This window comes from Gavia stellata, chromosome 10, assembly GCF_030936135.1.
Source record: "Gavia stellata isolate bGavSte3 chromosome 10, bGavSte3.hap2, whole genome shotgun sequence".
NCBI lineage: Eukaryota > Metazoa > Chordata > Aves > Gaviiformes > Gaviidae > Gavia > Gavia stellata.
In genome coordinates this window covers 11,951,868-11,965,960 of record NC_082603.1, presented here as the reverse complement: position 1 = coordinate 11,965,960, position 14,093 = coordinate 11,951,868, and the positions used below count along the sequence as shown (strand labels likewise).

At 38.6% G+C, this 14,093-nt stretch overlaps 1 protein-coding gene across 1 annotated transcript in view; it reads right to left on the bottom strand.

Annotated features, from left to right (window-relative positions):
• Positions 1-8,900: 8,900 nt before the first annotated feature.
• Positions 8,901-14,093, bottom strand: part of NR5A2 (nuclear receptor subfamily 5 group A member 2) — an 81,789-nt gene continuing 76,596 nt past the window's right edge. The window contains exon 6 of the mRNA XM_059821935.1: positions 8,901-9,148. Within this exon, the coding sequence (XP_059677918.1) occupies positions 8,901-9,148 (248 nt within the window). The remainder of the gene's footprint in view (positions 9,149-14,093) is intronic.

Below are 14,093 nucleotides of genomic sequence, written 5' to 3'. Positions count from 1 at the left end.
GCCTCATTCTTTGGTTCTTTCTCTTTCCTTCCTTAGTACCTTGGGACAGGGGGAGTCTGTCAATAAGACACCATCCCCAAAGCCAGGCTTTATGTGTGAATGCCAGGAGATGTGCACAAAAACTGCCTTCTGCCTGGTAAATCCAACCTCTCAAGGCCGCCCCTCCGGAGCAGCCTGGGTGCTCTCCAGGCAGCCAGCCTCCTTCCAGGGTGGATACACCAGTAACACCTCATGTCCTGATGGCACTTATCAACTCTTGCTCATGTTTCTTACAGGCTTTAAATGTTATTGTGACAAGTAATCATGTTTCTGGAACAGCATAGGATGTAGGTCAGCCTTGGCTATGTGTTACAGGTGGGAAGATCGAGGCAGCGCATCCTGGTGATTTTCTGGGATTACAGAGGAGTTTGTGACTGAAGCAAATTAGGGATTCCTGGGTTGTCTGCTCTGGATCTGCAGGAGGCACCTCTCATACAAGCTGTACTGCAGACCTGAGCCTCAAATACCTCATGACTAACAGACCTATCGAAATAGAACAGAATTCTTTTTTTTAAAAAGAAAAAAGCGGAGTGAGACTCTTTGCTCTTTTATCTGTCTCCTGGAACACGTCAAGTATGTCTGTACATACACTTTTTTCTAAAATAGTTCTTTAAGCTACAAACAAATTATCATTTTCTTCCTGGCTAAATTAGTTTGTATTGTATTACTTACGGCTTTCATGAGAAGGCATTGAAACAAAGCAGGACTACAAAGTAACTACCAGGAAGAAAACTGGGGTTTTTCTAGTGTCCTTGGCCTCGATTTTATCACCCTAAAGTGATCACTTCCTTTCTGGAGCTTTTTTCTTGTTTTGTGTATATTATTTCTTTGTGTAGTTGTTCTCATGAAATCAACCTCCAAACAGTGCCAAAATGTAAATTTAACAAATTAGGTGAGAGATAAGTTGGGGTGAAGCTTATAGCATCAGTACAGTGATCCTTTAATAAATCAGTTATAGTTTAAATATTTGAAAATATCTGTTATTATAATTCTGCTATTTTCTTCACAACGCCCCCACTCAATAAATGGACAATGAGTCTGCATTATTAATTACTTCCAAGTATATAAATGGGAAAACGTAGTTCTAGAGCAGCAGATAATCTCGCTAAATCTACCTCCTCCATCTATTCACAGGCTGGCAACCCCTGACACCAGTGTGCTGTACCACCACGCACGGAGCAGTCAGGCTGTGCAGTGCTCGCCTGCAGCATCTTGGCCAGTGCCCCTGTTGCCTGCTTGGAGTTGTTGCTCTGTCCTGAACAAAACGTTATGAAGACACTGTTGATGCTGCTCCGCCAGTTTTCCTCAGGACCCTGTCACACCAGGTGAGGTACCAGCCAGTTTTTCTGACAGCAAGGAAAGGTGTCTTAAATCTGTCACCCCAGAAAGCACAGTGGGTTTTTTTTAGTTTTCTTTTTTCCTTGCAGGATGCCCAAGGGGTAAAGTTGTGTCAAAGTTGGATATATAAAAAGCAAGGAAAAAAAAAAAAGAAAGAAAAATTTTGTTCCCTTTACTCTTTTTGGCAAAGGCTGTTTTCTTGGTTATATTGAATATTGCTAGGCATGTTGTTGGAGCAAAAAAAAGTCAGCCTTAAAATAATTTAATCCTAGTACTGAAGCTGCTCCTCTGTTTAGATTCCACTATTAATATTTATGTGCTGTTCTTGAACTAAAATTCTTGGATGTTTCCTATTTTCCCTCTGAAAACAATGTTTGGTAAGAATTGTTGATTATTTAGGTCTGCAGAGCTGGTCATTGTAAGCCAGGACGTAGTGGGATGACTGGTGACCTTGTCTTGCTTTTGGCTGGGGTTTCTTCAGCCTGGTCTGACCAGGTCCAGCAGTCGCTTTCCTGTTTTGACATTTGTGGTCACTTTGCTGCTTTGAAACATGCAGACAATATTGTGTCCTTGACCTTCTCCCCTCCCCAACATACAGGTAACTCTCCTGAAAATCTTGATGCATTGGGTAAAGTTGACTTGTGAGTTTTGTTTGTGATACAAAGAAAAGGAAAATTAAAGTAGAAATGGGTAGCTTGAATTAGGCTGTGGGAATCTGAGTGGTACAGAAGTAGTGGAAAGGCAGCAAGAGGCTCATGTGAAGAACAAGGGCTGTCAGTGGGAGGCAGTGGGGAGGATCAGCTGGGTTTTCAGTAACATAAGAGAGCAGAGGAGGGAGACTAACATAAAAAAAGAAACAAAAATCCTGTGACGTGCCCCAGCCGCACCTTCTCGGGGTCAGTGCCTCGCTCGCTTCAGCATCTGAGGTTCTGTATCCAAAGACATGCAGGACCTGGGGGGAGATTGCAACTGCAAATCCAAGTGTTGTGGAACTCATAGGAAGGTCTTCTATAGGAAGAGTAGGACATTGCTGTAGAATATGTCAACTGAATTTTCTAAGAGAAATAACAATTTGACATAGTTTGTGAGGCAGCTATAGTGTTTGATTTTAAATAAAGCCATACTCCAATAATAAGCTTCTGTTTTCACAGCATGAGTTGAATGAATTGATGAAACATATTCAATCAATTATTCCATGCCATGTTTTTTATCTGAAATTTATACACATTGTAAAATAAAACTATGTTTATTAAATGAAAATTAAACCCAATATCACTTACTGCGGCAGGTCTCTAAAATACATAAATGATAATTTATTCAGGCCTTGTTAATACTTCAAAGCAATGATAATAACCTGGCATATTTTATTTATTTTTTTTCCTTTAGATTAAAAGTGAATCAAGATTAAATATTTATGAAACATAAATATCCTCATGTCTCTTCCATGTCCATATGCTTCCTTTTTATTATATTTTCTTTTGGAGATACTCCTCCCCTGCTATCTCTCTTGCTTTCTACTGTAGTTTATGGAATGATCATAACAGACATTTACAATAGTCCATATTTCTTACTGTGGAATTCAAGCACAGGCAGTCCTACAGACCTTCTCTTAACATACAGCTGTAATGTGCTGCTTTGCTATAGGAAGCGGAGCACTTTGAAGAACTTCCCTTCTTTGACGCATGTAGGTTGGGATCAAGTTGTAAAGAGCAGGACAGCTATAGAGATGTAGAACAAGATATAAACACCACAGTATTGATTAGAAAGGCCTGTCTCACTTTTCTGTTACTCTGCACCAACACTCTTCTGCTTACACAAGTGGAAGGACACCACTGTGAAACAGGAATCGAGCCGTGTAGATGACTGAAGCTTGGTGTCCCCCAGAGAGCAGTACCTCATGAAATATTTTGTATAGGAACAGAAGCACTGGATGTTTGAATGTGCTTTAGGAATTCCCATAGGCGGCACGTGGTGTGTCTGCATGAGTCTGTAAACCTGCCAGCAGCTACCAAATGGCCGTCAGCACTTTCTGTTGTACAAACAGCGACTTGTTTGGGGTCCTTCCCACAAACACACTTTATTCCCTCTAGTGCAGAGTCCCCGTTTTACTATATAATTGCAGCTGACAGCCTGGATTGGTAGCATCCAGCAAACATTCAGCAGCATCAGTTGCAGGGCGATTGACGTGAATGCCGCACAGGGAGACTCTTGCTCTGTGAAGGTTTTGGTTTGCAGCAGCATGATAGAAAATTGGTGTTACTGGAATCGTCCAAACATCCTGCATCTCAAACAGAGAGTCATTTTCCCCTTTTACAGGGAATTTACTGATCCTGAAACATAGGAAGAGCAAGATGTGAGTGAACAAAATTATGACTCCAACACTAGGTTTTTCTGCTGTTTGTTTCACCCTGTGTTTTATTATTAACTAATGTTAAAACCTGTAGTCCTTACCGAGGTAGAGCACCAGTGTTCTGAGCAGGACACTAGAGCTGAGCCATCATTAATCCAGACAGTGTCAGGAGTCTACATTCCACCAGCAGCTTGCTTTACCTTGCATCTCAATTATCCATTTGGGTGTGCACAGGACATACATAGCTGAAACTGCCATAAGCCTGATAGTTAATCTAGGACTAAAGGACATTAAATGAATAGGAAATAACGGTCAGGACCTTCTCGGGGCAATGGTGAAAACTCACCTAGTATTGCAAGTCCAAGCTTGCATGCCAGACTTCAAGACTGTGAATAAATTGGAGAGGGTTTTGTTCTGCAGAGGAGCAAAAATAAGGGGTTTGGAAAGCATGTTTGCTGAAGGGAAGCTTTGTCTTGTCCCACTGATGTGTGCTGGACCAGACTGTATCTATCAAGTAGCTTTTCGTGTTGCTCTCTTCAGCTCAGGTCTACTGACATCAGGGTAGGCATGTCTGTGCTCCATCTGAGGGTCAGGCCCTCTTCTGCCTTTATCGTTTAGCAAAGGTTTTTCATATCGTTGGCAAATTGCCCTTAGAGAATGAAACTTTTCTCTACAGGCTTACACACAACTGAGATTGCTGGGCTGGCACAGAAGTATTTGGGCTCATGCCAGCATCACAGGGTTATATAGCTCTAGGATCTGGTGCCCCTAAAACTTCATCTGTAATTTTTTTGGCTTGCCATTAATTTAATGCTCTTGGTCCGCCATTCCAAATGCCAGAGTGCAGCAGATGCACCTGTATAGAATTTCCCTGGAAAACAACTGCAACTATATTGGAGAAGGTAGAAATATTGTTAGAACTTTTGTGATGTATCTAGACTACGGGCTTCAAATTAGGGGTTAATAAAAAGTGTTGTTTAGTATTCCAGGAAATTGTCAAGATCACTAAGTATTGTACTGACTTGACCTGTGTTACATTGAACTCACTCTTTCCATGTTTCCAATAAAAACATACAACAGATTGTTCCAGAATCAGTGTCAAACTCAAGCTAAAAATAAATCCCCTCGTAATTTAAATGCATAGTGTATATACTAAATATATCACCCAAAAATATCTATCTCGTAAGAAAAACTACCTATCAACCTGAAATCTCCCCTGGGTCTTATGCAAAATTGTGGTTTTCAGTTACGGTTCCTAAAAGTTAAAATAATCCTTCCTCACTTGTAAGCCACCTAATCCCATTTGTTTTACTCTGTTTTTATTGCAACACTGAACCAGCTTTGTTTTGTTCAAGCGCAGGATTTGTAAATAACTAATTATAGCCCTGGTTTTCCCCCTTGAAGCATTAACGTTTAGCAGTGCAGAGAGCAGCCCCTTTTCAACTACCAGACAGTTCAGGGGAGGCGGTGGACTTGGTCTCAAAAGAGTAGGGTACTGCTGACGTGCTCTCTTGGACCACTTCACCTCCTGCTCTCGAAATGGCAATCAGATGAGCCAGAGGGCAACTTCAGGAAAATATTTTTCTCTAGTAGCAGTAACATCTGCCTCCTTGGCAGCCTCCGCTGGCGGTTGTGTTGGAAACTGTGGGTTTGCCCCTGGCCCTGCCGCGTATTTACATAGCTGAGAGGTTATCCTGAGCTCCGCTGGATCCTGTTACCTGACTTTCTTTTGTTCTGTCATTTTCACCCTCTGATGCTTTGGATGCTTAACTCTTTATGGGTAACATGTAAAGCGAAAATTAAGTATGCAGTATGAGATGAGATGTATTAATTTGTAAGTATTAACTGGTAAATTCCTTTTGGATTGGAGATTCAGCTTTTCTGATCTGTTTAGCTGTATTTATTTTGCCTCAGCCTAGGCAATTTCATCATCGCTTTCTGAGCTTTTGAAGGTGACACTCTCCACATTTGTGTCTTCCGCTCTACATCAAATTCTCTTTGGCGCTCTTATTTCTCCTGCATTTTACTCTCCTCTTCTAAGTAACTGATTTTTGACTGGTGCTTCATTTCAGTGGAATGATGTTATTACAAAGACAATTATAAAGTAATCAGCACAGGCATATCAATATTTATTGAAATACTGAAAAAAAAAAATAATTCCATTGGTGATGTGAAACTCCTGGCAAGAACTGACATGACAATATGTATTTCACCGATACAGTAGGAGAACTTCAACTTCAACAAGTAACTCACTGCACATTCTAAGAGTTGCAAGGATTTAAATCCAAGGCAGCTGCAGAACATCTGTAATACAAATAGTCAGACTTTACAGATTGTCTGTTTACAAACACAGAACAACTATAATAAACCAGCCAAAGCAAAACCCTTTGCATTTTAGTCTGCTTTTACTAATATGTCCTGTAATCAATAAGGCAGTCAGAAGTAAATGTCTGGTTACAACGTAGTTAACAATTAACACGAGGGAGGTTTTTTGGTGGTGGTTTGGTTGTGGGTTTTTTTTTTTTTTTTTTTGTTCCCGTACTTTGGGCATTCTGGTGGGATTCTTGGAATCACACATGTGGGCAAATATATGTTAGTTTATCTGAAATTGTTTTCATTAAACTGTATGAAAAATTCTTCTTTTCTTCTATGACCTTATTTTAATTCTTTTGTTCTGTATATAGATAAAGGTGCTGTGAATACCGTAAGCAACATTTTTTTAAGCTTTTTTTTTAATATTCAGTGAGATTCACTGTAGCATTTCAACAGGAAAAAAAAGAGAAAATACACAATGCAAACACTTGAGATATGCTTTGTTTTTCTTTAAAGAAGGAAGGAATGACCATACTTATCTTGTACATGTGGGTGTATGTATTTCACATGCACCGTCAATTGCCACCCACATCTTACTTTCTGTTTATTGAGTTTGTTTGAGGGAGAACGCTGTTATTTAAATCATGCTTGCATGTCTGCTCTGTGGGATGACTAAGGGAGCTGTGCTTGGTTTGCTTTTGGTCCATATGACGGTACATGTGTTCTGTGATATAAGACAGGCATCTAGGAGTCACAGACACTAGGCTTTGCTGTGTTTGTACCCTACGCATGGACAGAATATTAGAGCTGATTAATATGGGTGATTAAAATAGTGTGCTTTGTACTAATGCAGATGTAATAACTGATGTCTTTGGTATACAATGTATGAATGGTTGGAAAAAAATAAGAGAAATGCACCTTTTCAAGTTCACATGAAACAGAAAAAGTTATAACTCACATAATTTACAATAGATTTAAATAAACTACACTTAGGATTATGAAGATTTACAGACATTTAATCAAGTGAATGATTTAAATTTGTAAAGACCCTTGTGTGTCCCTGAACTATGTTCCACTAACTTGAAGACATGCTACAGTAAACACATATATTTGGCTTCTTCATTCTGGCTATATCTTATATAAAGATGAAACCAAAGAACAATAAATTAGCATCATAATTGTCTACAGTGGAAACTATCATATACAATATAAATAAACTATTCGAAAGCCAGCAATCTTAATGAAAAAAATTAAAGGATTAGGATTTTATACAGTTTCTACAAGTGATTGTGCAGCCGATAATCTCAAAAATTAAAGTCAAAATGAAATACCCCTATTGATTTTAGTGTCTCACGACATACAGTAATTAAGTACTGGTAAAATAATTACCAATTTAAAAGAAATAATAAGGAAATCACTGCTCTGCAATTTTATCACAGTTTTTTCCCCACAGGACCTAAAGAATGTAAACACTATGTTTTTGTTAATGTTAGAGATTAATACTTTATTTTAAACATATGTTGATCCACACCTGCACAGTTACCTTTAAGGATAATGAAATAAGGCAAGACTTATAACTGTGGCACTACATGTTAATACTGATATCTTCATTTGGACAGAGAGAGAATTGTTTGTTCTTCTCTAATATTTGTTCTGCAGCAGACTTTGGCCTACACAGACATAGCAGTATCGCTCTTCTTTCTTTGCGTAAAAGATGTGTATTAGTTAACTTTAAAAAGAAAAAGTCGCATTAGATATTGGATGTTTGAGATGAAATTTAGTTTCTTAATTACTGGCAATTTTAAAGATAATTTCTTAATAAGCTCCATGGCATCATCAGGTCATTTGATTCATTTGTCTATTCTTGCATCACTAAATGCATTTTTTTAAATTTTATTTTTACTTTTAGGTTTTTTAACATCAGTATTTGATGTCCTAGAAAATATCTTTTGTGTGTGTCAAAGAAGCTATTGTTTGTGAGGGCTAAAATATCTCCATTTCCTTTATTTGGAAATGGCCATGAATATATAGCAGAGCCATATTTTAGCCACTGCGCGAGTTAAGTATATAACTGAACTGGCTAATTTGTTTCGGAATATTTATCTTAGCTGTTTATTAGTTATCCAATAACAGTAGTAGAAGAGGGATACTGCCTGATAGAACAACATGAACACGTGACAAAACAAACTTCAGAACATAGTAAGAATGTCAAGCTAACTGCATAACAGACTTCATATTGGCGATTTGCAGGCCTGAGCGACTGACAGTCAAAACCAGCCTCTTAGGATTTGGTGGCGATACTACATAGCATGTGGCCTACGCCAGCTCTCTCTTACAGATTGTTGAATGGATGCCACATCATTTATCACAGAAGTAGTAAGTGTTGGGTCCTTGGAAGGATGACAGAAGATGCTGTAGATGCAGTTTTGCATCTATTATAACTGTTTTAGAAGTCCTGCTATACAGTGAAGGAATTTAGTGCACTCAAATTCCCCACTATCTTAGTTCGATGATACGGATCAGTTTTTTTTCTCCTAAGTTTCTTCATATTGGCAATCAGCGGAGTTAAATATACGAGAATCATTCTGTTCTTTTTCTTGTTGACATTGGTGAGGGTATCCACTTGGTAAGTTCACTTCACTCGAGTATAAAGTCCTACATAGATTCCTTTGGGGATGTGTAGCATATGATTCACAGTTTGCAATACAAATACCCTGATACATCACTTATTTACTCTTAGTATTTGATTATTATACCATTTTGCAAAGTCTTAAAACCACATTTTAATTAGTGTTGCTTGGAGCAGTTCAGAATATATTTTTTTTTTTTCCTTGAAAGCAGAAGCTCTAATGGGTATAATTTATGCTCTCTTTGCATGCAGCATTTCAATGAGAAGGTTATTACATGGCACATCCCCGTTCAGGTGTTTGTAGTAGAGGTATTCTTCGGCCTGCATACTGATGGCCCGGATTTCTGGTAGTCGCAGGAGAAGCTGCCCAAATTTGTCTGTTTGCTGTGGGTAATTACACATTGTGTAGTCCAGCAGAGCAGCATTCACTTGTTCCTGAACACCTTCCACAAGCTGGAAGTTCTCAAGATTTTTGACATCTGAATAATAAAAAAAAAAAGTAACAACAATTCAGTTGCATTTTAATTCCTGTTTACGAAGGCAGTGTTTCACTAAATGCGTGTATTTTTTTTTCCTCCTGACAAAAGCATACTTTACAAGCTGCTGAATATTCAGTGAATCCTTTTGCCAACTTTCCTGGGAAAATGATCACAAAAGAGCTTTAGCGGAGTGTCTTGTTGAAATTCTGCATATACCTCAAATCAATTAGACAGCAATGGAGTCTGAGCAAGGTCAGCTCTTTTCATAGCTTACAAAAAGAAAGGTTGAGGATTCCTAAAGTAGAAGACCATAATATATTGCTAGCAAATGAGTCCCAAGAGGAAGCCCTATCTTTAACCTAGTATGTTGCACAATTCATATAATTCTGTATTAATTTTTCTGACCCAAGGTGAAATCTGTGTCCAGGGTATGATGTAGTTAATTCTAATAAAAAGTGACAGGGTTCTTGTTTCTGTTTGACATTTTCTAAATGATTCTGAAAGCCTTTGACTTGTCTAGCCTATGTTAATGAACCATCTGGTACACTCCAGTGACTGCCAAAATAATCTTCCCTACTAGAAACTCTCTAAAATATATATTTCACTGACTAATGATCTTTATAAAATGAAATCATTGTCCTTTGGGTGGAATACCAGATAAGAATGGTGCCCTTTAACCTGAATATGGTTTCTGAAATCCAACACTGATTTTTATTTTTTTTTTTATTGGACAACAGGGGCATTAACATCAGTAAGGCAGGTACAGTTTGTTCACTCTGCCTGTTTGATTATCTTCTGGTCCTATACAGCAAGTTCAAGTTCTGAAAATGCTGTTCAGAGATAAATGCCAGTATATTGACTCCTCATTACTTGATTGTAAAAATTACTCTGATGGCATCATCTTTTGGCATGTCTGGAGAATGCAGAAGTTATTCTAAAGCTTGCAAATTAGGGTGCTGCTATAATGCAGGAAGAGTGAAGTGATCAAAGTGCTCCTGCTGCGAGAACTTGTTTTGGTTGGTGTTTGATCATTTATACCATCAGTAGAGTACTGTAACACATGCTAAAGCACGGCGATACTGAGCATAACTGTGCTGCTAATTCACTTTGAGTAAAGACAAATCTGCTCCTCTATGGATGTTCCTGGAGCACAGGAGACGGGGAATTTGGCATTGTAAATGCCAGCCTTTGATTGGAGGGGAAATGAGTGTTTTCCTTTGCAAAACAGGAACATGCGTTGGTCCCCCAATCCATCAGCAGCCTGGGAGGCTGTGTAAATTGGGTCTCACTGCAGCTTTTCCTAGAAGTGCTTTAAATAGAGCAAATATTGGTTCCTGCACAGAACTCTGTGCTGGAACATGAGGGAAATGGTTGGAGGAGGCAAACATTTTCTTCAGGACAAGAGGATAGGAAGGATGGCAAGGATCCCAGTGGCAGCCCAGGGTAGCACGCACAGCATCCAGGGCCTGAGTTTATAGGCTTTGAGCAGGAGCCTCTCTGGAGCGTGCTGGCTGCCGGCTGCGCTTCAGGTTAACTTTTGCAGGAGCTGGGGTGAGTGTTTCCTGCTGTGGTCGTTACTGCCTGTCTCTTTCCTGTCCCAGTTTCACTGTGGAAATGAAGCAAGTGGCTCCTGGATTTGTGCTGCTTGCTTGGGAACTGGGGACATGACCTCTGTCCAAATTTTGCTAGCTGGCTTAAGGAACTTGCTAGCAATACTTAAATTACGACAGCTGTCCAACAAGAATCATCTGAATTTTGCATTATCTAGAATGAGGAGAACTGGAAACTTCAAAGCTGCTATGCATGGTCCCTTAGCTATTCAAACTCATTTATCTGAAGTCTTTTTGCCAGTGTCTCTGGAGATCTTTGGATAATTGTGTTTTCATGTATTACACTGGACATTTTCTCACACAAAATATAGATGTTTATTTTTTTACATACCTACATAAAACTCCCAAGGTATTTTGTAGTGAGTGTAACCTGGTTTAAAAATTGGGTGTTCTAAGCATATTTTTATAAAGTTAAGAAAGGAACAGTATCAACTATCACAATTATTTTAAATAGGTTGCTTTCAGATGCAAAATGCAATCATGAATGAATTGTTAGAACATGAGAAATTCCCACAGAAAACAGGGACTATGCTGGAGATTAAACTTTGTTAAACAGCAAGATAAAATGTATAATGATTTCAGAATCAGTATTTCAAACTTTTTTCCCCTGTTAAAAAGAACTTTAAACATCAGGAAGTTTTAGAAACTGTTAGCTCATTCAACCCCCTTTAAATTCAAAGGGCATCTTTCTGTTGCTCTCTGTCTGCTTTGAATCATACTGTGAGATTAAATTGTGCTGACTTCTTGGAAAACCAGGTTCGTTCTCATTTTTGCTTTCTTTCTAAATGTTGGCAACATCACAAAATCACTTTTTACAAAGATCAAGAAGTAACAAAATCTGAGAACTGCAAATTTTCTGTGTTTTCCTGCAAAAGTGGTGAATTCAATGTATGTTTTATAGACACACATTCTGTCTTCAGCTGTATTGATATCATACTCCAAGTCAGAAGGAAGCATAATATTTTATCTATATTACCCCCACATAAAGGATCGGTGGCTTCTGGCAGTAGGTGTACCTGTGTGTTGTATAGGTGTTCCTATGCACTCATCAGCTACGTGGTCTGGCTGCATTGCATGGAAGTTGCAGAACTACAGGGGAAGGAGGTCTATGTTGGTTTTTCTTTCCTCATCTCAGTGGACAGTTCTTTAAATACTCATGTGTGACAACATAAGCACTGAAGTCAGATGTAACAACAAGTACAATTAACACTAACAGTAAGCAAAAAGTAGTTCTGGGGCTCCTATACCACATCCAGCCCGAGGAAATACTTTGAATGTATTTCCTCTACACAAATTCTTGATATTTGTGGTGATGCTCAGTGCTTGTAAACAGGATGTTATTAGTTAAGCAGTGAAAATATGTAGAATTTTTCTGACTGTTTCTATACTGAATCAGATACTCGTAGTCCAGATGATTAGAGTTTAGGACATCACTACACAATTCATCTGTGTGTAGATCTCTCTGGGACTGCAACCATTAATAGTGGGGGTGTAGAAGCAACCTGATGACCAGTTATGTCTTTTGGAGTGAGTCTTCATGAAGTAACCAAGATTTTTGGATATGGCTTTTAGTAAGTGCTCTCATCTCACGTACATTAACAATAAATGCTGCAGTAAAGCAAACAAGACAAGTTGGACACAGAGAGAGAGAAGTCGAAGGATCTATGCTGAGAGCAAAGTGTAAAGCTCCATTGTCATGTCTCAAGCTCTCATATGATATTTTGTGTATTGTTAAAAAAGAGATTTGCCGAACACATAGTTGCAATACAAATTACGTAGTTATTTTTGACAGAGAATCACAAACTGTAGCTCTAATAAAGATGAATAATAACAAAGGAAAACATCTGAATATTAAGTTATTTCCAGTAGCTGCAAATTCTGCAGGTAGAACAAGAAATGCTATACAGTTTTCACTTCTGGTATTTAGCTGATAATGATACAAATGTTATTTAATAACAACTTTGGTTTGTAAGTAGATGGTTTTCCTGTGCTTTGGGTTTGTTTTTGTTCTTGTTATTTACTATATGACTCTGACTAAAAGTATGTGATTTAGTTTTCCAAGTATTTCCTTTTTGATAAAGATCCTTTGAACGCTAATGAGTTAACTTGGTGAAACATCAAGCAATGCTGGTGTAAGTGTGCTGAAGGCAGTGGTGTACAATAAGCATGAAATCCGCTACTGATGTGTACAGCACAAGTCTTTTACACTTTCATGTGATTCTTTATCCCTCTCTGCTTTTTAGAATTGGAATGTCTCTTATCAATCTTTACATCAGTTAGTAACGATTTAAAGTACACATGTTTAAGCTTAATACAAGAAATAATTTTCTGAGGTTTAGACGCTTGTAAATTAAATGAGTAGGAATAGGTCCCCCCTCCCACCCACACACCCTTTAAATCCTAGCAGCTAGAAAAAGTGTTTTGTGTTGCTACAGTAAGTATCAGTCTCTTATCTCTTCTACTTTATTCACTCAGGGACTAATTACCAACTTTTTTACATGAAACAGCCTTACTGTGAGCTCACAGTGGGGCACACATCTTTTTCTTTCCTTATTGGAAAGTAAACCCTTAGGTCTTCTGGAATATATTATATGTTTTACAAGAAATAGCAATTGCTTTTCTGTCAAACAAAGAATTTTTGTTCTCTATAGCTTACTTTTGACGATTAAGACAAAACCAGTATTATAGTGTGTCAGGATCTGCTCTGCAGTCACTGTGAAGATCTGCCAGTATTCCCAGAAATCCCCCCATTTAGATTATTTTCTACATCTGCTATAAAGCTGTGCATTAAGCTGAAGCTGCATAGAGCATTCAGCCCGAGGAGAACACTTTTGCATATTTTCCCCAAAAATGGGTCTGGTCTTTAGAGGAGGAAAATATTTAGGTTTCAGAGAGATTTTTCTCCCTCTCATATTCCGAACATGAAATACTGAAAATTTGGTGGTGTACTAATCTGTAGAGAGCTTCCCTTGGTCTGGGAATTTTGAAAAGAAAAATGAAAGAGAATGAGAGATTTAAATCTGAAAAATAGTAACTCCTTAGGAGCAGTGTAAACATTTCCCAAAGAAAGCCCGTTAAATTTTACTGCTCGCATCTTTTATCAGACACCCTTTCCACATTAAGCAATGCAGAGGTGCGTGCACAGAGAGCTTGGCTGCCTCTCTGCATTTTACACCATTGCAAGGGCAAAATAAGGTTGTGTTTAGGCTTCTCTGTGGGGAGGAATTTCTCACTTTCACGAGGCTGGAAACAGTCTTACAGATACTCCAGGCAATAGGACTCGATACCAGCCCAGGGTCAAGGTTCCTCACCCTGAATGGGCTGATGAGCCCCAT